Raw genomic sequence first — 26936 nt, 5'->3', positions numbered from 1 at the left:
ACCACGAGGCCCGATGTACGCAGTCCCCTCGTCACTGCAGAAACCGGTCCAGCTTTTCCTGGATGCGGGCGAAGGCGTCCTTCCCCATGTAGTCGATGTGGCCCTCCTCCCACTTCCTCCGCTGCTCCTCGGGGCTCAGCGCCCTCACCTTCTCTTCGATGGAGATCTCGGAAATGGAGACGGCCAGGTCCACCTGGGGGAGACGAGCCGATGGGAGATGTTTCTTGTTTTGTTATTTTTTTTTAAATATATTTTTATTGATTTCAGAGAGGAAGGGAGAGGGAGAGAGAGATAGAAACATCCATGAGGAGAGAGAATCATGCATCAGCTGCCTCCTACACACCCGACACTGGGGATCAAGCCCTCAACTCAGGCATGTGCCCCTGGCTAGAATCAAACCCAGGACCCTTCAGTCCACAGGCCGGTATTCCCTCCATTGAGCCAAACCGGCTAAGGCTGTTTTGTTAAGTTTTTACGAGAGACACGGTGCATGAATTCATGCACAGGTGGGGTCCCTCAGCCTGGCCGGCGATCAGGCCAATTGGAGACAGCCGGCCAGGGGGAGGGACCTCGGGTGGTTGGCTGTAGGAGTTCCCTGACCACCACGGGGCAGCACCTGCCTTGAGCATCTGCCTCTGGTGGTCAGTGCGTGTCATAGCGACCGGTCGACTGGTCAACCACTCGTAACAGTCACTTAGGCATATATATCTTACCTTATAATAGAGAAACATGCAAATTGACCGCACCTCCGCTATGCCCATGATTGGGCCTGCCAGAGGCTGGGGGCGGGACTCCGGGTAGCCCATCCGGCCGTTGGGAAGACCAAGATGGCTGCGCCCAATCCTGTAAGTTCCGGGGATCCGCATGGCGATGGCCACCCGGGGGGGGCGTGTCCGGGCCGAGCCCGGCGCTCCCCGGGTGTCCGCATGGCGATCGCCACCCGGGGGCCGAGTCCGGGCCGAGCCCGGCGCTCCCCGGGTGTCAGCATGGCGATCGCCACCCGGGGGCCGAGTCCGGGCCAAGCCCGGCGCTCCCCGGGTGTCAGCATGGCGATCGCCACCCGGGGGGCTGTCCGGGCCGAGCCCGGCGCTCCGTGGGTGTCCCGGGGCGATCGCCACGCGGGGGGGCGTGTCCGGGCCGAGCCCCGCGCTCCCCGGGTGTCCGCATGGCGATCGCCACCCGGGGGGCTGTCCGGGCCGAGCCCGGCGCTCCCCGGGTGTCTACCTTGACAAAAGCTTTCCACATCTCTGTTTATTCTTTTGAATCCATAAAACGACCTTAAAAAAAGCATCGGGGCCAGCTAAGAAAGAATGCACTTTCTGGCCAGAGCACGCAGGATTCTTTTGCCCAACAGGTTAAAGGGAGCAGAGCTGGCCCAGTGGGAATGGCCCTGATGCCCTATGAGGAGACCGGGGGAATGGGGTTGCCGAAATTCCATAAGCCTCTTGCCACCTTCTCCTTTGCAAACCACACCATCCAGATCCACCAGGACTGGAGGCAACTGGGAATCACAGCCGTGATTTGGGACATGGTAAGCAAATCTTGAGGGGCCTCTGAAAACACCTGCAACTGATTATAAGACTGGTCTTTATTTAAAAAGAAATAAAAGAACAGCTTTGTTGAGATATAACCCATATACTGTACATGTCACCTAAAGTGTACAATGAACTGGTTTTTTAAAGTAAATTCAGAGTGGTACAACCATCACCATGCTCAATTTTTAAATATCTTCATGACCCATCCCCTCCAAAAAAAACTTCTACCCACTGGAATCACTTTCCTGATCATCTTCCCCAAAATAGATTGCACTTCAAAGGTGGGTAAAGGAAAGTTGAGGGAAGTTAAAACACTGCACAAAGGATATTGTAAGATGACAAAGCCCAAAGTGAAGATCATGTGTTTTCTTTAAAATATATATATATTTTTAAAATTTCAGAAAGGGAGAGGGAGAGAGAGATAGAAACATCAATGATAAGAATCACTGATCAGCCGAAACTGGTTTGGCTCAGTGGATAAAGCGTCGGTCTGTGGACTGGAAGTTCCCAGGTTCGATTCCGGTTAAGGGCATGTACATTGGTTGAGGGCACATACCCCGGTGGGGGTGTGCAGGAAGCAGCTGGTAGATGTTTCTCTCTCATCGATGTTTCTAGCTCTCTATCCCTCTCCCTTCCTCTCTGTGAAAAATCAATAAAATATATTTAAAAAAAAAAAAAGAATCACTGATCAGCTGCCGCCCACAGGCCCCTTACTGGGGATTGAGCCTGAAACCCAGGCAAGTGTGCCCCTGATCAGAATCAAACCTGGACTCTTCAGTCCACAGGCCGATGCTCTCTCCATTAAGCCAAACTGACCAGGGCCATGTGTTTTCTTCAAGTTCTGCGTGGTTTTAATGGTCCCCAAATCTATACTAATAAAAGGATAATATGCTAATTAGAGTGGTTGTCTTCCGGACATCTTTCCAGACAAAGCCGCAGTGGCTACAAAGGCCAAGGCTGAGGCAGCCATAACCAGCTGCAGTGGCAGCAGCATTGGGGTTATGGGGGTGGTGCCTCCAGAGGGAGGCCAGACGGGGGGCCAAGGCACAGGCAGTTTGGGGTGATCAGGCTGATAGGGGAGGACAAGGTAGGGGCAATCAGGCTGGCAGGAGATCAAGGTAGGGGCGAGCAGGCAGGCAGGCAGTGGGGTTAGGGACAATCAGGCAGGCAGGCAGGTGAGTGGTTAGGAGCCAGCGGTTCCGGATTGTGAGAGGGATGTCCGACTGCTGGAAATTGGACATCCCCTGAGGGGTTCCAGATTGAAGAGGGTGCAGATTGGGCTGAGGGGCACACCCCCCTACCCCCCCCCTCCCACCAGTGCACGAATTTCGTGCACCGGGCCCCTAGTATATATATATATATATATATATATACACACACACACACACACACACACACACACACACACACACACACATTGGTCTCAGAGAGAGGAAATGAGAGGGAAAGAGAAACATTAATGATGAGAGAGAATCCCGGATCGGCCGCCTCCTGCACGCCCCCTAATGGGGATCAAGCCCACAACTCAGGCACGTGCCCTTGACCGGGAATCGAACCCTGACCTCCTGGTTCATAGGTTGACACTCAACCACTGAGCCATGCCAGCCAGGCTAAATATATATTTTTTCATATATTTTTATTGATTTCAGAGAGGAAGGGAGAAGGAGAGAGAGAGAGAGAAACATCCATGAGGAGAGAGAATCATGGATCGGCTGCCTTCTGCACGCCCCCTACTTGGGATCAAGCCCACAACCCGGGCAGGTGCCCTTGACCGGGAATCGAACCCTGACCTCCTGGTTCATAGGTTGACACTCAACCACCGAGCCACGCCAGCCGGGCTAAATATATATATATATTTTTTTTATTTTTTTTTAAATTGATTTCAGAGAGGAAGGGAGAAGGAGAGAGATACAGAAACATTAATGATGAGAGAGAATCATGGATCAGCTGCCTCCTGCACGCCCCCTGCTGGGGATGGAGCCTGCAACCCGGGCATGTGTCCTTGACCGGGAATCGAACCCTTACCTCCTGGTTCATAGGTTGACACTCAACCCCTGAGCCACGCCGGCCAGGCTAAATATCTATTCTTTATAAGCCACTCCGACTCTGGCATTTTTATTATAGCAGCTCCAGGAGACGAAGACACATGATTAATCCAAATGCTCATCCTAAGTCTAACGCCCAGCTACGAAGGTATATTACCTATTCCTTAAAGACCAAATCGTGTTATTAGATCTTCATTAGAAAAAAAAAAACACAAAACATTAGCAATCGCTTTCATTGAATGCATCCATGGGCCCAGCCAGTGTGGCTCAGTGGTCGTACGTCAACCTATGAATCAGGAGGTCAGGGTTCGATTCCCGGTCAGGGCACATGCCCAGAATGTGGGCTCGATCCTCAGTAGGGGGCGTGCAGGAGGCAGCTGATCCATGATTCTCTCTCATCATTAATATTCCCCCCTCTTTCTCTCTTCCTTCCTCTCTGAAATCAATAAAAATATATATTTTTTAAAAATAGCATTAGCCCTAGCCAGTTGGCTCAGTGGATAGAGAGTCAGCCTGCGGACTGAAGGGTCCCGGGTTCGATTCCGGTCAAGGGCATGTACCTTGGTTGCAGGCACATTCCCAGTAGGGGGTGTGCAGGAGGCAGCTGATCAATGTTTCTCTTTCATCCAATGTTTCTAACTCTCTATCCCACTCCCTTCCTCTCTGTAAAAATATCAATAACATATATTTATTTTAAAAAAATAGCATTGACCTATAAACCAGGAGGTCACAGGTTCGATTCCCAGTCCAGGGCACATGCCTGGGTTGCAGGCTCGATCCCCAGGTGGGGGCGTGCAGGAGGCAGCCGGTCCATGCTTCTCTCCCCTCATGGATGTTTCTCTCTCTCTGTCCCTCTCCTTTCCTCTCTGAAATCAATAACAATATACTTAAAAATAAAAGATTCACCCCCAAATTCTCCAGCCTTTATACAACGAATGATTTCAGACAACAGATCGCTGGATTTCGATGCTTCTCCCGTTGAATTTAATTTTGCAAAAACAGCTTTGAGAGAGAGAGAGAAAAAAACGGGGCGTGATTATGAAGGAAGGACAGGAGAGAGAGAACGGACTAAGCACCCAGGCTGGAGAGAAGACGGACGGACGGATCGCAAGCACGACGAGAGGCAGATAGAATCTATTTGAACCAAGTGAGTTCACAGCTGGTGGGTGTATGGGGGGAGCCCCCAGGATAGGCAGAGAGCGACGGGCAGGAGCCGTGAGCGAGCCAAGGACGGGGGTACTACCTCCAGGGCATCCTCAGGCCTGGGGTCCCTGCTGACATTCAGAGGGGGATCCTGGTGTCGTTCCTCGCATTCCTCCGACCGGCCACCTCCTGTCTCGCCCGCTGGCTGCTAAAAACACAACCACCCATCGTGAGTCAGGGCTGGGCTTCTGCGAACTGCAGTCATTTTTTTAAAAAATATATTTTTACTAGAGCCCCAGGCAGAAGCATCACTTCTATAGCTCCCTCCGACCCCCGCCCTCTCTCTCAGAGCAGGCTATGCAAATGAACCCGCCATCTTGGTTGGGTTCATTTGCATACTCACTCCTGATTGGCTGATGGGCGTCGCGGAGGTTCGGTCAATTTGCATATTTCTCTTTGATTCGTGTAGGTTGATTTCACAGAGGAAGGGAGAGGGAGAGGCAGAGAGAAGCATCCATGAGGAGAGAGAATGAAAATCAGCTGCCTCCTGCACTCCCCCTACTGGGGATGGAGCCCGCAACCCGGGCATGTGCCCTTGACCGGGAATCGAACCCTGACCTCCTGGTTCATAGGTTGATGCTCAACCACGGAGCCACGCCAGCCGGGCTCATGGCATTCTTATTGTCCCAGCGCAGAAAACTATTAAGGAAGGTGATGGCGCCCTGACCTGCTTGGCTCAGTGGATAGAGCGTCGGCCTGCGGACTGAAGGGTCCCAGGTTCGATTCCCGGTCAAGGGCACATGCCTGGGTTGCGGGCTCGATCCCCAGTAGGGGGTGTGCAGGAGGCAGCCGGTCCATGATTCTCTCTCATCATGGATGTTTCTATCTCTCTCTCCTTCTCCCTTCCTCTCTGAAATCAATAAATATATATTTAAAGAAAAAAAAAGAAAAGAAAAGAAAGTTGATGGGACCCAAATCGTGTGGCTCAGTGGTTAAGCATCAACCTAGGAACCAGGAGGTCAGGGTTTGATTCCCGGTCAAGGGCACATGACCAGGTTGCAGGCTCCATCCCCTGTAGGGGGCGTGCAGGAGGCAGCCGGTCCATGATTCCCTCTCACCATGGATGTTTCTCTCTCGCCCTCTCTGAAGTCAAAATATCTATAATTATAAAAGCCTACGCGACCAGCCAACAGACTGGTAGCTATGACGCACACTGACCACCAGGGGGCAGATGTTTCTGTCTCTCTCTCTCTATCCCTTCCTCTAAATCAATAAAAAATACACGGGGTGGCCAGATGATGATGATCTCTGAACGCATAATCATCTGGCCACTCCGTGTCGATCCTATAGAATAAAAGGCTAATATGCAAATGGTCCCCTCGACCAGGAGTTCGACCAGCAGGCAGGCCGGCCAACCGCCCATGTCCCCTCCTCCTGGCCAGGCTGGCTGGACCCCACACATGCACAGATTCATGCACTGGGCCTCTAATATATATATATACACACACACTGAGTGGCCAGATGATTATGCGTTCAGAGATCATCATCATCCGGCCACTCCGTGTAAAAGAAAAAAAATCATAGACATAAAACACAGGGCATTTTCTGGGGCAGTCAATCGACAGGCACGCCAACCCAACCATGACCCCCGACCCCCGAGCGAGACGGCCATGCTTAACTGTCTCCATGAGCTGCCCCGCGGTGATCTGGGTCTCTGTGACGTCAGCCAATGGGGGAGAAGGTGGTGGAATCGGCTCGGGCATCTCTCCAGCCGAAGCCTCGATTTCAGGGCGACCTGTCGTCTGTCATAAAAGAAAGTAATAAAGAAAGAAATAACAACGTGAGGTTAGCACAGACCTTCATGCGGACGAACACGGCTCAACGGAAAACACGTCATTCATTTTGTTTTTTCTTCTCTGCCTCCAGGATGGAAAGGGGGTTCGATGAGGGACACCCACATCTCCTTCTTCGTCGGGGGCTCACGCCCCACACCTTGTCCTAACGTCCTTGTATCTACATGGGGCCATGACTGACTCTTTTAAAAACATATATATAGCCAAAACCGGTGTGGCTCAGTGGATAGAGCGTCGGCTTGCGGATGGAAGGGTCCCGGGTTCGATTCCGGTCAAGGGCATGGACCTTGGTTGCAGGCACATCCCCAGTCGGGGGCGTACAGGAGGCAGATGATCGATGTTTCTCTCTCATCGATGTTTCTGGCTCTCTATCCCTCTCCCTTCCTCTCTGTAAAACATCAATAAAATATATTTTTAAAAAAATAAAAAAATATACATATATACTTTATTGATTTCAGATACAAAGGGAGAGGGAGAGAGAGCGAGAAACACCCCCGGTCAAGGGCACGTGCCCAGGTTGCGGGCTCCATCCCCAGTAGGGGACGTGCAGGAGGCAGCCGATCCATGATTCTCTCTCCTCATGGATGTTTCTCTCTCTCTCAACCTTCCTGTCTGAAATGAATAAAAATATATTTTTTAAAAATTCAATAAATAAACATGAATGGAAAACTATCCTAGGGTCCCTAGTAGGGGGCGTGCAGGAGGCAGCCGATCCATGATTCTCTCTCATCACCGATGTTTCTCTCCCTCTCCCTCTCCTTTCCTCTCTCTAAAATCAATAAAAAAATATTTAAACCGTGGCTGGTTTGGCTCAGTGGATAGAGCATCGGCCTGCGGACTGAAGGGTCCCAGGTTCGATTCCCGGTCAAGGGCACAGGCCCAGGTTGCGGGCTCGATCCCCAGTCGGGGGCGTGCAGGAGGCAGCCGATCCATGATTCTCTCTCATCATGGATGTTTCTCTCTCTCTCTCTCCTGCTCTCTCTCTCGCTCTCTTTCTCTCTCCCTTCCTCTCTGAAGTCAATAAAAACACATTTTTAAAGTAAATAAATTAAATTAAATAAGGTGAAAAAAATTAAAATAAGAGATGTACTGTGAACCACAGTAAAAACATACAAACAAAAAACAATAAACAATAACTTTCTAAAAAAGAAAAAAAAAAAGACCCAGTCCTGGTTGGTTTGGCTCAGAGGACAGAGCATCATCCTGTGGACTCTGAAGGGTCCTGGGTTCGATTCCCGGTCAAGGGCACATGCCCAGGTTATGGGCTCCATCCCCAGTAGGGGGCGTGCAGGAGGCAGCCGGTCCATGATTCTCTCTCCTCATGGATGCTTCTCTCTCTCTCTCCCTCTCCCTCTCTCTCTGAAAACAATAAAGATATATATATATATATATATTTTTTTAAATGACACTTTAAAAGATAAACAAATAAAAAATTTAAATAAAAGACCCATGCCTGGGCAGACTGGAGGTGATCAATGGCGGGAAAAGGGGTGATTATGTAATACTTTCAACAATAACGATTTCTAAAAAGTCACTACAATACAGCAACCTGCTTTATAGCAGGAAAAAAAAAAGCAAAAAAAACATTAACAAAAAAACAAAGACACCCCACAAACATTCCCCTCCACCTACTGGGTTCAAAAGAAATTAAAAAAAAATAAATAAATTGGGGGAGGGAGGTTGGGGGAAAAGAACCCAGAGCTGATAAATTCTAGAAATGGCCAGCAGGGGGCAGTGACAGTACATAGCTCATCCGAAGAGGACCTGGGGTTGAAATAATGAACTATATGGCAGATACGGTAAAAGCGTCCCAACCTCGTCGCTGTTACAGACCCATGCTCGTCAGGAAATATCCAAGCAATAGAGGTGTTTTTCAAAAATATACACGGAGTGGCCAGATGACGATGATCGCTGAACGCATCATCATCCGGCCACTCCGTGTCTGTCCTATAGAATAAAAGGCTAATATGCAAATGGTCCCCTCGACTGGGAGTTCAACCAGCAGGCAGGCCGGCCGACCGCCCACGTCCCCTCCCCCTGGCCAGGCTGGCCGGACCCCACCCATGCACGGATTCATGCACCGGGCCTCTAATATATGTATCTACTTCTATATCTATATCTATATCTATATCTATATCTATATCTATATCTATATCTATCTATATCTGTATTTCTATATCTATATCTATGTCTATATCTATTTCTATATCTATATCTATTTCTATATCTATTTGTATTTCTATATTTATATCTATTTCTATATCTATATCTATATCTATATCTATATCTATACCTATACCTATTTCTATATCTATTTCTATATCTATATCTATATCTATATCTATATCTATATCTATTTCTATTTCTATTTCTATATCTATATCTATTTCTATATCTATCTATATCTATTTCTATATCTATATCTATATCTATATCTATATCTATATCTATATCTATATCTATATCTATATCTATTTCTATTTCTATATCTATATCTATATCTATATCTATATCTATATCTATTCCTATTTCTATATCTATATCTATTTCTAAATCTATCTATATCTGTATTTCTATATCTATATCTATATCTATATCTATTTCTATATCTATATCTATTTCTATATCTATTTCTATTTCTATATTTATATCTATATCTATATCTATATCTATATCTATATCTATATCTATATCTATATCTATATCTATATCTATATCATCTATATCTATATCTATATCTATATCTATCTATCTATCTATATCTATCATCTATCTATACACACACACACCGAGTGGCCAGATTACTATGCACTCAGAGATCATCATAATCTGGCCACTCAGTGTATGTTTATTGATTTCAGAGAAGAAGGGAGAGGGAGAGAGAGAGAGACAGAAACACCGATGATGAGAGAGAACCATGGATCGGCTTCCTCCTGCACGCCTCGAACCCGCAACCCGGGCGTGTGCCCTTGAATGGAATCGGACCCCGGGACCCTTCGGTCCGCAGGCCGATGCTCTGCCCACTGAGCCACACCAGCTAGGCCTTTTTTTTTTTTTTCTTTTGTGTTTTTTTAACTCTGGCTACAGGCCTGGCTCCGTAGTGGCCGGAAGAGAGAGCCCTTCTACATACAGCCTCAGAGGTTCGGGGCAGATTCCTGGAATTCCTAGAGCCAGCTCGCGCCCTAAATTTAACTCACCCCGGGCATTCCTGGGCCGGAGACGCATGCCCTGGACTGGAGAGCTCCGTGAACGAATACCAGGAGGGAGGAAAAACCAGCAGAAAAACTCCCTCTCTCTTCTCTCTCCAAACCTTGAGGGTCTTTCCAACTTGTCTGGGTCGGCCTTGATCCCGTTATAATTAGTTATTTTTTAAAAAATATATATATTTTTTATTGATTTCAGAGAGGAAGGGAGAGGGAGAGAGAGAAACATGGATGATGGGAGAGAATCATGGATCGGCTGCCTCCGGCACGCCCCCTACGGGTTGGGGATGGAGCCTGCAACCCGGGCATGTGCCCTTGACTGGGAATCGAACCCGGGACCCTTAAGTCCACAGGCCGACACTCTGTCCACTGAGCCACACCAGCCAGGGCTCTACAATTTTTTAAAACATATTTCTTTATTGATTTCAGAGAGGAAGGGAGAGGGAGAGAGAGAGAGAGAGAAACATCGATGGTGAGAGAGAATCATGGATCGGCTGCCTTCCGCACGCCCCCTACGGGTTGGGGATGGAGCCTGCAACCTGGGCATGTGCTCTGACTGGGATTCGAACCCGGGACGCTTCAGTCCACAGGCCAATGCTCGATCCACTGAGACAAACTGCCTAGAGCTGCAGCCAAATAATTACTTAAAAAATGTTTTCTGTAATTTAATTAGCAAAGCTCTTTCTTTCTCTCTCTCATCTCTCTCTCTCTCTCTCTCTCTCTCTCTCTCGTTCTCTCTGTCTCTCTCTCTCTCTCTCTTTCTTTGTCTTTCTTTTTTTTCCTCCCTCCCACACCAACCCGGCTATTTAAAAATATATTTTATTGATATTTATAAAGAGAGGAAGGAAGAGAGGGAGAGAGAGAGAGAGAAACATCGATGATGAGAGAGAATCATGGAGCGGCTGCCTCCTGCACGCCCCCTACTGGTTGGGGATGGAGCCCACAACCTGGGCATGTGCCCTTGACCGGGAATCGAACCCTGACGTCCTGGTTCCTAGGTCAACGCTCAACCCCTGAGCCACGCCGGCCGGGCCCAATGCCCGATTTCCCATCTCACCTTTCTGTGTCGAGTGCTGGTAGTTACGTCTTCTGAAGGGGCTCTTTCAGACAAAATTGGGGTCTCCTTCCCTACTGTGTGCGGCTCCAGAGGGTCCCCAGGAGGCGTGGCCTCTGAATTTGCCCACGGCCCCTCGGCACGAGGGGCTCCCTTTGCACACGGCGCCTCCATGCGAGGGAGGGAATCCTGCACACACACACACAAAAAATGGACACAATTATTAAGGTTTCCTTACGGCTTTCCAACTCTCGGACTGACCTCAGAACCCTAAGACCCATCCCATCCTCCGAATGGGGAAGGCTCCCCGACGTCACTATCCCTATTTATTCAACACTAGAGGCCTGGTGCACGAAATTCGTGCACGGGGCCAGGGGGGGGGGGCGTCCCTCAGCCCGGCCTGCACCCTCTCCAATCTGGGACCCCTCGGGGGATGTCCGACTGCCGGTTTAGGCCCGATCCCAACACCGGCAGTCGGACATCCCTCTCACTAATCCGGGACGGCTGGCTCCTAACCGCTCGCCTGCCTGCCTGCCTGCCTGATTGCCCCTAACCACTCCCCCGCCGGCCTGATTGATGCCTAACTGCTCCCCGGCCGGCATGATCGCCTCCAACTTCCCTCCCCTGTGGGGCTGAGGGGACTGGGGGACTCCAGCTGGATGAGGTGGGGCGGAGGGGACTGGGTGCCGCCATCTTGTGAGGGTGTGACAGTCAATTAGCATATTCCCTCTTTATTAGATAGCACTAGAGGCCTGGTGCACGAATTCCCGCACGGGTGGGCGTCGCTAGGCCTGGCTGGCGATCAGGGCCGATCAGGGCCTGCTGGTGAGGGGGAGAGATGGGGGGAGGGGCCATGGGGTGATCGGGTCCTGGCAGCTGGGGGGGATAAGGGGGGGAAACAGGGTGTGAGAAGTTGGCTGCCCCTGGTGGTCAGTGCACGTCATAGCAACTGGTCGACTCATCATTCCAGATGTTCTGGTTGCTTGATCCTAATGGTCGCTTAAGCTTTCATATATATAGACTAGAGGCCCGGTGCACGAATTCGTGTACCCGTGGGGTCCCTCGGCCTGGCCTGCGGGATCGGGCGGAAACCGGCTCTCCGACATCCCCCGAGGGGTCCCGGATGGCGAGAGGGCGCAGGCCAGGCCGAGGGACCCCACCGGTGCACGATCGGGGCCGGGGAGGGACGCGGGAGGTGGGCCAGCCGGGGAGGGACCGCGGGAGGGCTACAGGGCGTGTCCGGCCCGTCTCGCTCAGTCCCGATCGGCCGGACCCCAGCAGCAAGCTAACCTACCGGTCAGAGCGTCTGCCCCCCTGGTGGTCAGTGCACATCATAGCAAGCGGTTGAGCGGCCTTAGCATCTCATTAGCATATGACGCTTTGATTGGTTGAACGGCCGACCAGATGACCAGACACTTAGCATATTTGGCTTTTATTATATAAGATGTTAGGTCTGATCAAACAATTCTTTGTTCATCTGTTTGTTTTGGATACATTTTTATTGAATTCAGAGAGGAAGGGAGAGGGAGAGAGAGAGAAACATCCACGATGACAGAGAATCATGGATCGGCTGCCTCCTGCACGCCCCCAACTGGGGATCGAGCCCGCAACCCGGGCCTGTGCCCTTGACCGGGAATCGAACCCTGACCTCCTGGTTCCTAGGGTGATGCTCAACCACTGAGCCAGGCTGGCCGTGTTTGACTCTATTCTCAACTCTTATGTTCTGAGGGAATCCCCCACTTACCGTGTGTCCGGGAGGTGCACGCCGTGGCTCGTCCGGGATGCTCCGTGGCTCGTCGGGAAAGGTCTGTGGTGCATCCGGGATGTTCCGTGGCTCGTCCAGGATGCTTCCGTACAGAGGCAAGATGCTGTGGTGGTAGATGTTCCACCACAGGTTCAGGAAGCCCACCTGGTGCTGGGGGGCTGCCCCAGGACCCTCCTCCAGCACCGAGCCCGTCTGCGGGTTGTACTTGTAGCTCCACGGCTTCCTGGGCCCCAGAAAGTGGACGACCTTTGCCCTCGAACCGAACCTGATAAGGAAACACGAAGGTGCGTTCCATGGGGACGTGGCCGGTACACGTTCAAAAGGCAACCAACAGCCCGGCCGGCGTGGCTCAGGGGTTGAGCGTCGACCTAGGAACCAGGAGGTCAGGGTTCGATTCCCGGCCAAGGGCACGTGCCTGGGTTGCAGGCTCGATCCCCAGTGGGGGGCGTGCAGGAGGCAGCTGATCCATGATTCTCTCTCGTCATGGATGTTTCTATCTCTCTCTCTCTCCCTCTCCCTTCCTCTCTGTAAAAAAATCAATAAAATATATTAAAAACAAAACAAAACAAAAAAACCACTGACCCAAGGAAGAAAACCTGTATCATAAAAGAGAAACATGTAAATGGACCGTACCTCTGCAACGCTCACCAGCCAATCAGGAGTGAGTATGCAAATTAACCCGCCAAAGATGGCGGGTTAATTTGCATACACTGGCACTGGGCAGAGAGCAGAGAGGGAGAGCTGGGGGCTTGGAGGACTTGGCAGAGCGGGAGGCCGTGGGACCGAGACAGAGCATTATCTTTAAGTGAAATAATGACAAGATAATGTCGTGTTCAGGACCGAGATAGAAAGTTAGAAACATCGATGAGAGAGAAACATCGATCAGCTGCCTCCTGCACGCCCCCGACTGGGGATGTGCCCGCAACCAAGGCACATGCCCTTTGACCGGAATCGAACCTGGGACCCTTCCGTCCGCAGGCCGACGCTCTACCCACTGAGCCACACCGGTTTCAGCGGGTCAGTGGTTTTTATGTTTGGTTTGTTTTTTTTATTCCATCTCCTCCAACGTCTCCCCTCGGGCAGCCATCAGTTTGTTTCCTGTGTCTGAGTCTGCCTTGCTTTTTTTTGTTGCTGTTCGTTTTTGTTTATTCGTTCATTCGTTTTGTGTTGAGATCCCACATAGAAGTGAACTCCTCTGCTATTTGTCTTGCTCTGTCTGACTTATTTCACCGTCTAGGTCCACGCACGCTGTTGCCAATGGTAAGCCCTCATTCTTTTTCACGGCTGAGTAATATTCCACCGTGTCAATGTCCGACGGCTTCTTCTTTTTAAATATATTTTATTGATTTTTTCACAGAGAGGAAGGGAGAGGGAGAGAGAGTTAGAAACATCGAAGAGAGAGAAACATCCATCAGCTGCCTCCTGCACGCCCCCCACTGGGGATGTGCCTGCAACCAAGGTACGTGCCCTTGACCGGGAATCGAACCCGGGACCCTTCAGTTCGCAGGCCGACACTCTATCCACTGAGCCACACCGGTCAGGGCGTACCACGGCTTCTTCATCCACTTGTCTACTGATGGACACCTAGCTCACTGCTGTCAATAATGTTCCATCTCCAGGAGGGGGCGAGCAGGAGCCAGCCAATCCATGATCCTCTCTCCTCTACACTCAAAAAAGGGTAAGATGCCAATTGACCGTACCTTCGCGACGCCCACCAGCCAATCAGGAGCGAGCATGCAAACTAACCCAACAAAGATGGCGGGTTGATTTGCATACACAGGAGCCGAGCGGCCAGGGGCCTCTTGTTACTCATGTTTCTCTCTCTCTCGTTCCCTCTCCCTTCCTCTCTCTGAAGTTCCACAAAAACATGTTTTAAAAATTCAAAAGCTGCCCTGATCAGTGTGGCTCAGTGGATAGAGCGTCGGCCTGCGGACGGAAGGGTCCCGGGTTCGATTCCCGGTTAAGGGCATGTGCCTTGGTTGCGGGCACATCCCCAGGTGGGGGGCGTGCAGGAGGCAGCTGATGGATGTTTCTCTCTCTTCGATGTTTCTGGCTCTCTCTCCCGCTCCCTTCCTCTCTGTAAAGAAATCAATAAAATATATTTTAAACATTCAAAAGCTGATGCAGATTCTGAGCGAGAAGGTTGCTCCAGGGTATCAGGCCGGGGACCGGGCACGTGGGGGAACTTACTGGCGGAATGCCGGGCTGTAGGTATACGCCGCGTTGCTGCTCAAGTTGTAGGTGAAGGGCAAATGCTTGTGGATGTCGGCCGTGGACCAGCTGCTGAAGAAGCTGTTCAGCAAGCCTTGATCTGCCCCTAAAGGATTCACAGAGAAGTTAACGTGAAGGAGGGCGTTTGAAGGTCACTCAAGGTCGCCAAGCACACGTCTCCTCTCTCCCTGCTAAAACATTATTGTTCTCTCAAATGGCGACGTAAATCAACACCATTCCTTTTTACTAATAACCCGCAGAAGTCCTAGCTAGTTTGGCTCAGTGGATAGAGCGTCAGCCCACAGCCTGAAGGGTCCCGGGTTCGATTCCCGGTCAAGGGCACATGCCCGGGTTGCAGGCTCGATCCCCAGTAGGGGACGTGCAGAAGGCAGCCGATCCATGATTCTCTCTCATCATGGACGTTTCTCTCTATTCATCTCTCTTCCTCTCTGAAATCAATAAAAAAAAAATTTTTTTATAAAGAATGTGAAGGGCGTTTGAAGGTCATTCAAGGTCACTGGGTACATTTCTCCTCTCTGCCTGCTAAAACATTATTGTTCTCTCAAATGGCGACGTAAATCAACACCATTCCTTTTCACTAATAACCCGCAGAAGTCCTAGCTAGTTTGGCTCAGTGGATAGAGCGTCGGCCGGCAGCCTGAAGGTCCTGGGTTCGATTCCCGGTCAAGGGCACATGCCCGGGTTGTGGGCTCCATCCCCAGTAGGGGGCGTGCAGGAGGCAGCCGATCCATGATTCTCTCTCTCCTCATGGATGTTTCTCTCTCTCTTCTCCTCTCCCTTCCTCTCTGAAATCAATACAAAATATTTTTTTTCAAAAAAAGAATGCGGCCCTAACCAGTTTGGCTCAGTGGATAGAGAGTCGGCCTGCGGACTGAAGGGTCCCGGGTTCGATTCCAATCAAGGGCATGTACCTTGGTTGCGGGCACATCCCCAGTGGGGGGCGTGCAGGAGGCAGCTGATCAATGTTTCTCTCTCATTGATGTTTCTGACTCTCTCTCCCTCTCCCTTCCTCTCTGTAAAAAAATCAATAAAATATATATAATTTTAAAAAAAAGAAAGAATGTGAGGGGCGTTTGAAGGTCATTCAAGTTCACTGAGTACATTTCTCCTCTCTGCCTGCTAAACCATTATCGTTGGTTCAAAGTTGAGACATAAATCAACATCATTCATTTGTATCAATTACCAGTAGGGGATACCATGAACACATTACTATTTATTGTATACTATTAATTACTTTTTAAAAAATTCATTTCTTTTATGCATAAACTAGAGGCCAGGTGCACGAAATCCGTGCACGCGCAGGGTCCCTAGGCCTGGCTGGCGATCAGGGCCGATCTGGACCTTCCAGCTGCCGGCTGGGGCCTTCCTTCATTCTGCACTGCCCCCTGGTGGTCAGCGCACGTCATAGCGAGCGATCGAACTCCCAGTCTCCCAACAGGACACTTTGCATATTAGCCTTTTATATAGATAGATATTATTTCATTGATTTCAGAGAGGAAGGAGAGGGAGAGGGAGAGAGAGAAACATCCATGATGAGAGAGAATCACGGATCGGCTGCCTCCTGCACGCCCCCTCCTGGGGATGGAGCCCGCAACCCGGGCCTGTGCCCTTGACCGGGAATCGAACCCGGGACCCTTCAGTCCGCAGGCTGACGCTCTATCCACTGAGCCACACCGGCTGGGGCCCCATCCCGTTTTTTTTGTTGTTGAAATTTTCATTCATTCCCAGGCACGGGGAGGAGGGGCATGGGGCAGGGGTCTGGGGCCCCCCCGCCCCCCCAAACTCCCAGCTCTCCCCCACGCACCATCAAAGCTGCCGTGGTCCGAGGCGTGGCGCAGCAGGAGGCCGTGGGTGTGCAGAGAAGGCCGGTAGACAAACACCCCGCTGTTGAAGCAATCGGGCCAGCCCGGGTCCGGGGCGGCCGATAACTCGCCCCTCTCGAACAGCTCGTCAATGTTGCAAAGCACCTGTCAATCAGAGCGGGGGGGTCCCTGTAGCCACGCCCCCTCCTGTGACTTCCGGTTGCACCGGTGAGGCATGAGGGAGGAGGGGCTTGAGGGCGGGACAGACCGTGTTGGCTCATGGCAACCTGTCCCTCAGAGGAGGTCTGAGCCCCGGGCCGGCTGCTCTCACTACAGACAAAAAAAAAAAAAATGGCCAATCAAGTCCTGGCTGGTGTGGCTCAGTGGTTGAGCGTCGACCTAGAAACCAGGAGGTCATGGGTTCGATTCCCGGTCAAGGGCACATGCTGGGGTTGCAGGCTTGATCCCCAGTAGGAGGCATGCAGGAGGCAGCTGATCCATGATTCTCTCTCCTCATGGATGTTTTTTTCTCTCTCCCTCTCCCTTCCTCCCTGAAATAAATAAAAAATATTTTCAAGAGTAAAATTAATTAATTAATTAATAAAATTTAAAAATCTTGCCCTAATTGCATGTTGAATTGCGATTCCTGCCTGACTGGAGTGACTCAGTGGTTGAGTATCAACCTACAAACCAGGAGGTCACGGTTCGATCCCCGGTCAAGGGCACAGGCCCGGGTTGTGGGCTCCATCCCCAGTAGGGGGCGTGCAGGAGGCAGCCGGTCCATGATTCTCTCTCATCATGGATGTTTCTCTCTCTCTCTCCCTTCCTCTCTGAAATCAATAAAATAAATATATATTTTTTTAAAATAAGAAAAATTTAAAAAACAAAAATAAATTTAAAAAAAAATATTTTCCTGATTGCATGTTGAATTCCGATTAATGCCTCCAGAGCTGGCGTGGCTCAGCGCTTGAGCATCGACCTACGAACCAGGAGGTCACGGTTCGATTCCCGGTCGAGGGCACATGCCAGTGAGTGGGTGCGGGAGACAGCCAATCAGTGATGTTCCTTTCCCGTCGATGTTTCTATCTCTCTATCTCTCTCCCTTCCTCTCTCTCTAAAAATCAATTTTAAAAGATATTTCTTAACAAAAAGTCCAACCAGGAATCCCAATTCCATATGCAATCAGGGCAAGATTTTCTTTATTACTATTTTTTTTTTGGTAATGACTGTTTTGTGTAGATGAAATAATGTGGTTGTCAACACCTCCGAGGGAGAAAAAAAAAAAGGTAATTTCAAGTCACTCACTACAGGGTTCGTGGAGATGTTAGACTTGATTTTTTTAAAATATATATTTTTATTGATTTCAGAGAGGAAGGGAGAGGGAGAGAGAGAGAGAGAGAGAGAGAGAGAGAGAGAGAGAGACATCCATGATGAGAGAGAATCACAGATCGGCTGCCTCCTGCACGCCCCCTATTGGGGATCGAGCCCACAACCCAGGCCTGTGCCCTTGACCGGGAATCGAACCCGTGACCTCCTGGTTCCTAGGTCAACACTCAACCACTGAGTCATTTCGGCCGGGCTATTTTTTTATTTTTATTTTCTGTTGTGACTCTGTTTTGTGTAGATGAAACAGTGTGATTGTTTATTTCAAACTCAGGGAGGAAATGTAATTTCACGTGGCTCCCTACAGGGTTCGTGGGGATGCCATACTGAATGTTTTGTTGTGTTTCGTTTTGAACCTTCACCTGAGGATATTTTTTCCCATTGATATTTAGAGAGAGTGGAAGGGAAGGAGGGAGGTAGAGAGAGAGAGAGAGAGAAAGAGAGAGAGAGAGAGAGAGAGAGAAAGAGAGAGAGAGAAACATTGATGTGAAATACATCAACTGGTTATCTCCATCATGCACCCCGAGTGGGGATCGAACCTCCAACCCAGGTACATGCCCTTGAACAGGAATCAAACCTACGACCCTTCAGTGTCCCAGAGGACACTCTGACTCCTGAGCTCACCAGCCAGAACGGTTTTTGGACAGAAAAAAATTTCTATGTTAACGACAGATCCATCCCTCGTCTGTGTGGCTCAGTGGATAGAGCATCTGCCTGTGGATCAAAGGGTCCCGGGTTCGATTCCCAGCCAAGGGCATGTACCCTCAGTTGCAGGCTCCTCCCCGGCCCGGGTTCTGCTCGGGGCGTGTGCAGGAGGCAACCCATTGATGTGTCTCTCTCACATCGATGTTTCTCTCTCTCTCTTCCACTCTCCCTAAAAAATCAGTGGAAAAATACCCTCAGGCAAGGATTAAAAGAAAACACACAACAATAAATTTAAAAAAACAAAATAAAAAAATAATAAAAACTATATATATAAAAGCCTAATATGCAAATTGTCCCCGTGGGAGTTCGACCGGGAGACCAGGCGTTCGACCGCTCGCTATGACGTGTGCTGACTACCTGGGAAGGGAGGTCCCGGCCAGAAGCCGGAAGGCCCCAATCGGCCCTGATCGCCAGCCAGGCCAAGGGACCCTACCCATGCACGAATTTCGTGCACCAGGCCTCTAGTCCTATCTAATAAAAGAGTAATATGCAAATTGACCGTCACTCCAAACACAAGATGGCTGCCCCCATGTGGACACAAGATGGCCACCACAAGATGGCCAGCAGGGGAGGGCAGTTGGGAGGGACCAGGACTGCAGGGGAGGGCAGTTGGGGGTGATCAAGCCTGCAGGGGCAGGCAGTTGAGGGTGACCAGGCTGGCAGAAGAGGGAAGTTGGGGGCGACTGGGCCTGCAGGGAAGGGGAGTTGAGGGGGACCCAGACCTGCAAGGGAGGGCAGTTGTGGGTGATCAAGCCTGCAGGGGAGGGCAGTTGGGAGGGACCCAGGCCTGCAGGGAGAGCAGTTGGGGGTGACCAGGCCTGCAGGGGAGGGCAGTTAGGGATGACCAGGACAGCAGAGGAGGGAAGTTGGGGGCGACAGGGCCTGCAGGGAAGGGGAGTTGAGGGGGACCCAGGCCTGCAGGGAAGGGAAGTTAGGGGTGACCAGGCCTGCAGGGGAGGTCAGTTAGGGGCAATCGGGCCGGCTGGGGAGCAGCTAGGCATCAATCAGGCTGGCAGGGAAGCAGTTAGGGGGTGATCAGGCTGGCAGGCAGTGTGGTTAGGGGTGATCAGGCAGGCAGGCAGAAGCGGTTAGGGGCGATCAGGAAGGCAGGCAGGCGAGCAGTTGGGAGCCAGCCGTCCTGGATTGTGAGAGGGATGCCCGACTGCCCGTTTAGGCCAGATCCTATCCCGATCCTACCGGGATCGGGCCTAAACGGGCAGTCGGACATCCCTCGAAGGGTCCCAGATTGGAGAAGGTGCAGGCTGGGCTGAGGGACACACCCCCTCCTCCGTGCACGAATTTCATGCACCGGGCCTCTAGTAAATAATAAAATAACACACACACACAACAGTTCCATGTATCCTGATGGGAACCCCCCCCACAAGGTAGCCGCCTGCTGAAGGGGGGTAGGAGGCATGGTGTCTGATGGGTTTCCATCTCCTTCCCAGAATCCCGGGGTGCTCACCAGCGTGTCTGCATCCAGAAACACACACTTGCTGTAACGGGTGAGCGTCCAACAGTGAAGTTTGGTGAGGGTGACGCCGAGCTCGGGCCTCTTCAGGAAGGCCAGGCGGACGTGGTCGGCGCTGTCCATCAGACTGACCTCGACGACCTCGTCGAATACCCTCGAAAGAAGAGCCCTGGAAGAGACGTTTGCCAAGAAACCAGGAGACACCCAGCTGGTTGCGTGTGGACCTATGAACCAGGAGGTCACGGTTCAATTTCCCGGTCAGGGCATGTGTCCGGGTTGAAGGCTCGATCCCCAGTAGGGGGCGTGCAGGAGGCAGCCGGTCCATGATTCTCTCTCATCATGGATGTTTCTCTCTCTCTCTCCCTCTCCCTTCCTCTCTGAAATCAATGAAAATATATATTTTTTAAAAACAGAAGATGTAGAAAACCATAAAACAGTGTATATCCCCTATCATCTATTCTATTTATCCATCCATCCATCCTTCTATCTGTCTACCTCTCTATATATCTATCATCTATTAATGTATCTATGTTTCTACCTAACTATGTATCATCTATTCTATTAATCTATCTATCCATCCATCTATCCATCCATCCATCCATCCATCCATCCGTCCATCCATCCTTCTATCTGTCTACCTCTCTATATATCTATCATCTATTAATGTATCTATGTTTCTAACTATGTATCATCTATTCTATTTATCCATCCATCCATCCATCCATCCGTCCGTCCATCCATCCTTCCATCTGTCTACCTCTCTATATATCTATCATCTATTAATGTATCTATGTTTCTACCTATGTATCATCTATTCTATTTATCCATCCATCCATCCATCCTTCCATCTGTCTACCTCTCTCTATATCTATCATCTATTAATGTATCTATGTTTCTACCTAACTATGTATCATCTATTCTATTTATCCATCCATCCACCCACCCATCCTTCTATCTGTCTACCTCTCTATATATCTATCATCTATTAATGTATCTGTTTCTACCTATGTATCATCTATTCTATCATCTATCTATCTATCATCTCTATATTTAGCTATTAATCATCTATGTCTGTCTCTATATTTACCTATGTATCCATCCATCCATCCATCCATCCATGCATCCGTCTAACCATCTATACACCCACACATCCATCATCCATCCATCCATCGTTCTGTCTACCTCTCTATATATCTATCACCTATTAATGTATCCATGTTTCTACCTATGTATCATCTATTCTATTTATCAATCCATCCGTCCATCCATCCTTCTATCTGTCTACCTCTCTATATATCTATCATCTATTAATGTATCTATGTTTCTACCTATGTATCATCTATTCTATTTATCCATCCATCCATCCATCCGTCCATCCATCCTTCTATCTGTCTACCTCTCTATATATCTATCACCTATTAATGTATCCATGTTTCTACCTATGTATCATCTATTCTATTTACCCATCCGTCCATCCATCCATCCTTCTATCTGTCTACCTCTCTATATATCTATCATCTATTAATGTATCTATGTTTCTAACTATGTATCATCTATTCTATTTATCCACCCATCCATCCATCCATCCATCCATCCTTCTATCTGTCTACCTCTCTATATATCTATCACCTATTAATGTATCCATGTTTCTACCTATGTATCATCTATTCTATTTACCCATCCATCCTTCTATCTGTCTACCTCTCTATATATCTATCATCTATTAATGTATCTATGTTTCTACCTATGTATCATCTATTCTATTTATCCATCCATCCATCCATCCATCCGTCCATCCATCCTTCTATCTGTCTACCTCTCTATATATCTATCATCTATTAATGTATCTATGTTTCTACCTAACTATGTATCATCTATTCTATCATCTATCTATCTATCATCTCTATATTTAGCTATTAATCATCTATGTCTGTCTCTATATTTACCTATGTATCCATCCATCCATCCATCCATCCATGCATCCGTCTAACCATCTATACACCCACACATCCATCCATCCATCCATCCATCTTTCTATCTGTCTACCTCTCTATATATCTATCACCTATTAATGTATCCATGTTTCTACCTATGTATCATCTATTCTATTTATCCATCCATCCATCCATCCATCCATCTGTCCATGCATCCATGTAACCATCCATACACCCACACATCCAACATCCATCCATCCATCCATCTACCTCTCTATATATCTATCACCTATTAATGTATCTATGTTTCTACCTATGTATCATCTATTCTATTTATCCATCCATCCATCCATCCGTCCATCCATCCTTCAATCTGTCTACCTCTCTATATATCTATCACCTATTAATGTATCCATGTTTCTACCTATGTATCATCTATTCTATTTACCCATCCGTCCATCCATCCATCCTTCTATCTGTCTACCTCTCTATATATCTATCATCTATTAATGTATCTATGTTTCTACCTAACTATGTATCATCTATTCTATTTATCTTCCATCTATCCATCCATCCATCCATCCATCCATCCATCCATCCACCCATCCATCATCCATCCATCCATTCCATGATGGCCAGCGCTCTAGGACCACCTCGATCTCTGGGGGACCCCCGCCCGCTGGAGCGTAGGTGGCGTTGCTTCTACACAAGGAGGAGCCAGGTGGGCACAGGTGTGCCCCCGAGTCTTACCTGAGCAGGCGGGACACCTGCGGCGTGATCAGCACCACCAGCGGCCGGGTGGCCCGCTGGTCCCTCAGCGACTGGCCGAGGACCAGGGCTCCCTGGCAGTAGGTGTCGTTGGTGGCCAGCGTCACAAAGGCCTGGTCAGACACTGCGGGTGCGGACAGAGACACCCGTCACACTCCTGGCGGCTCTCAGGGGACGGCGGGGTTCAGGGGCCACACTCTTCCTCTCTCTCTTTTTAAAAAAATATATTTTATGGATTTTTTCCAGAGAGGAAGGGAGAGGGAGAGAGAGTTAGAAACATCGATGAGAGAGAAACATCCATCGGCTGCCTCCTGCACACCCCCCACTGGGGATGTGCCCGCAACCAAGGTCCATGCCCTTGACCAGGAATCGAACCCGGGACCCTCCAGTCCGCAGGCCGACGCTCTATCCACTGAGCCACACCGGCCAGGGCGGTCAACGTCCCTATTTCATTTTATTTTACTTTTTTGTTAATCCTCACGCGAGGATATTTTTTTCCATTGATGTTTTTATTTGTTTTTATTATTATCTTTTAAATGACGAGTGGCTGACTTTTTATTTATTTATTAAATATATTTTTATTGATTTCAGAGAGGAAGGAAGGGAGAGGGAGAGAGAGAAGCATCCATGATGAGAGGGAATCATGGATCGGCTGCCTCCTGCACGCCCCCTACTGGGGATGGAGCCCGAAACCCGGGCATGTGCCCTTGACCGGGAATCGAACTGTGACCTCCTGGTTCACAGGTTGATGCTCAACCACTGAGCCACCCCGGCCGGGCTGATATATATATATATATATTTAGAGAGAGTGGAAATGAGGGAGAGGGAGAGACAGAGAGAAAGAAACATCGATGTGAGAGACACGTCGATTGGTTGCCTCCCACACGCACGCATCCCAACGGGGGTGGGGATCAACCCTGCAACCCAGGTGGGTGACCTTAATCGGGAATCGAACCCAAGACCCTTTGGTGGGCAACCACTGAGCAACACCAGCCGGGGAAGCAATGGGCTTAAAAAAAAAAAAAAAACAGCCCTGGCCGGTGTGGCTCAGTGGATAGAGCATCAGCCTGCGGACTGAAGGGTCCCAGGTTCGATTCCAATCAAGGGCACCTGCCCGGGTTGTGGGCTCGATCCCCAGTAGAAGGCGTGCAGGAGGCAGCCGATCCAGGATTCTCTCTCATCATGGATGCTTCTCACTCCTTCTTCCCTTCGACTCTATTTAGCAAAACCACCCTCCTTTGAGAAATCGAGGGCAGGTCAAGTCTCACACCAGGAAGATATTTTTATTTAAAAAGAAAACAACTCTTTATATGGTACCTTTGATTGCTTTCTGATTGACACTCTTACTTATACACATGTTGGGTTTATTGTTAATATGGGAATAAAGAGAACATTGTTCTGTAATATTATCCCTCTGTGTTTAATAATAAAATTCAAGGAAAAAGAGGAAGGAAGGAAGGAAGGAAGGAAGGAAGGAAGGAAGGAAGGAAGGGATTGAATGGATGGTTGAATATGTGGATGAATAGATGCATAAATGATTGGATGGATGGATGATGGATGGATGGATGGATGGATGGATGGATGGATGATGGATGGATGGATGGATGGATGGATGATGGATGGATGGATGGATGGATGGATGGATGATGATGGATGGATGGATGGATGGATGGATGGATGGATAGATGGATGGATGGATGATGGATGGATGGATGGATGGATAGATGGATGGATGGATGGATGTGGATGGATGGATGGATGGGTGGGTGGATGATGGATGGATGGATGATGGATGGATGGATGGATGGATGGATGGATAGATGATGGATGGATAGATGGATGGATAGATGGATGGATGGATGGATGGATGGATGTGGATGGATGGATGTGTGGGTGGATGCATAAATAGATGGATGCCGTAACCGGTTTGGCTCAGTGGATGGAGCGTCGGTCTGCGGACTGAGGAGTCCCAGGTTCGATTCCCGTCAAGGGCATGTACCTTGGTTGCGGGCACATCCCCAGCAGGGGGCGTGCAGGAGGCAGCTGATGGATGTTTCTCTCTCATCGATGTTTCTAACTCTCTATCCCTCTCCCTTCCTCTCTGTAAAAAATCAATAAAATATATTTAAAAATGGATGGATGGATGAATGGATGGATGGATGGATGGATGGATGGATGCATGGATGGATGAATGGATGGGATGGATGGATGGATGGATGATGGATAGATGCATGGATGGAAGGGAAGGAAGGAAGGAAGGAAGGAAGGAAGGAAGGAAGGAAGGAAGGAAGGAAGGAAGGAAGGAAAGAAGGAAGGGAGAGAGAGAGAAAGAGAAAGAAAGAAAAAAGAAAGAGAAAGAAAGAGAGAGAGAGAGAAAGAGAAAGAAGGAAGGAAGGAAGGAAGGAAGGAAGGAAGGAAGGAAGGAAGGAAGGAAGGAAGGAAAAAAGGAAGGAGAAAGGAACTTCCGCTCCTCCACTCACCGGGCATGGTGCGGTGCGAGGCTCCGTGCGCCCTTGGCACCCACGTGGAGCCGTGCGCCCGGGCGCGCAGCGTGGAGCGTGGGGCCCGCGGCCGGGCCTAGCGCACGCTTCGTCTCCAAGCGACCCGCGCCGAGCTCCAGGCCTGCGGGGGCACACCCGTGGCTGCAGCTCCCACCCATCATCGCCCGCTCCACGCGCCGTGCCACCTGCGCTCCGTGGTGCGACCTCCGTGGCCCCTGCGCCCCACGCCCCCCCTCCTCCGCGCTCCGGGGTGGGGATGGCGCTCCCCTCACCCCCAGTCCCTCTGCGAGTCCTCTGCCTCCCGCTGCGCCCCGCCCCTTCGGTTCGCTCCAGGTGGCCTCGGCCCCCCAACCCGGCCCAGTGCCCCCACCCCTCCCCACCCGCCCGGTTACCTCTTTGAACTTAGATCCACCTCTGCGCCTCCCCTCGCCCCTCCTCTGCACCGGGGCAGCCCCTGCGCCCTCCTCCCCGGATCCCCAGCCGCGCGCAACAAGTTTCCACGCCCCCGCACCCCCTAAGTCTCCAGTTACCTCCTGCGCGCGCGCTCTCGGGTCGCCTGGGTGTCTCGGATCCGTGGTGTCCCTCCCCCAGCGCCTCGCCTGCGTTCAGGCGGCCTCTGGCTCCGCTGTCCCTGGGAGGCCCTGTGTCCAGGGGCCCCGCGATTGGCCGCTGTCCGGAAGCCCGGTCCCGCCTCCAAACCGGCCCCCCGCGCGCGCGCGCGCGCAGGGGGTCTCCAAGCCCCGCCGCGCGCGCCGCCTGCTGCCTGCCCGGGGAGGGGCCCCGCCGAAGGGGCCCGCGATGCCTGACATTCCAAACCCAGCCCCTGCCCACCACCCACCCCCCCTCCCTGAGGCGCTGAATCCTGGCTTCCCGGGTAGGTTTCTAAGTTGGGACATTTAACCTTTAACCAGCCAGCCCTAAGGCAAATGTTTGCAGTGGCCTCAGGGTCTGGGCGCAAGGCCAGCCTGGCGCACTGTCTGCAGGGAGTGATCTGGGACCTGGCAGAGATGGAGTGACCTTGTTGGAGGCAGGGTGAGTGGAGGAAAGGGCCGTGGGTGCAGGAATAGAGGAGCGAATGCACGCAGGAGCAAACGGGCCGGCCTGGCGTGGCTCCGTGGGTGAGCGTGGATCTGTGAACCAGGAGGTCGCGGTTCTATTCCTGGTCGGGGCACATGCCCTGGATTGTGGCCTTGATCCCCAGTGTGGGGCGTGCAGGAGGCAGCCGATCCATGATTCTCTGTCATCACTGATGTCTCTCTTTCTCTCTCCCTCTCCTTTCCTCTCTGGAATCAATAAAAGGTTAAAACAAACAAAAACAGCAGGGGTGAATGAGTGGGTGAGTAAATGAATGAGTGAAAGCATGTCTGTGGGAGTCATTCATTCACCCACTCATTGACCCATGCAAGCATCCATTCACACATTCATTCATTCACCAACTCCTTGACACATACAGGCATCCACTCATTCATTCATTCACTCACTTCTTGATCCATTCACTCATTCATTCATTCACCCACTCATTCACTCATTCATTCATTCAAC

At 50.3% G+C, this 26936-nt stretch overlaps 1 protein-coding gene across 1 annotated transcript; it reads right to left on the bottom strand.

Annotated features, from left to right (window-relative positions):
* Positions 1-31: 31 nt before the first annotated feature.
* On the bottom strand, positions 32-25380 carry GYG2 (glycogenin 2). Its single transcript, XM_054714742.1, has 10 exons — positions 25374-25380; positions 22876-23017; positions 20186-20360; positions 16635-16797; positions 14789-14915; positions 12578-12863; positions 10864-11022; positions 6403-6525; positions 4824-4931; positions 32-193 (listed from the first exon to the last, which is right to left on the bottom strand). Exons 1-10 carry the CDS (start codon positions 25378-25380, stop codon positions 32-34), a joined length of 1452 nt encoding a protein of 483 aa, XP_054570717.1.
* Between the last annotated feature and the right edge of the window lie 1556 nt (positions 25381-26936).

This window comes from Eptesicus fuscus, chromosome 1, assembly GCF_027574615.1.
Source record: "Eptesicus fuscus isolate TK198812 chromosome 1, DD_ASM_mEF_20220401, whole genome shotgun sequence".
Classification (NCBI taxonomy): Eukaryota; Metazoa; Chordata; class Mammalia; order Chiroptera; family Vespertilionidae; genus Eptesicus; species Eptesicus fuscus.
This window is presented reverse-complemented; position numbering and strand designations above follow the sequence as displayed.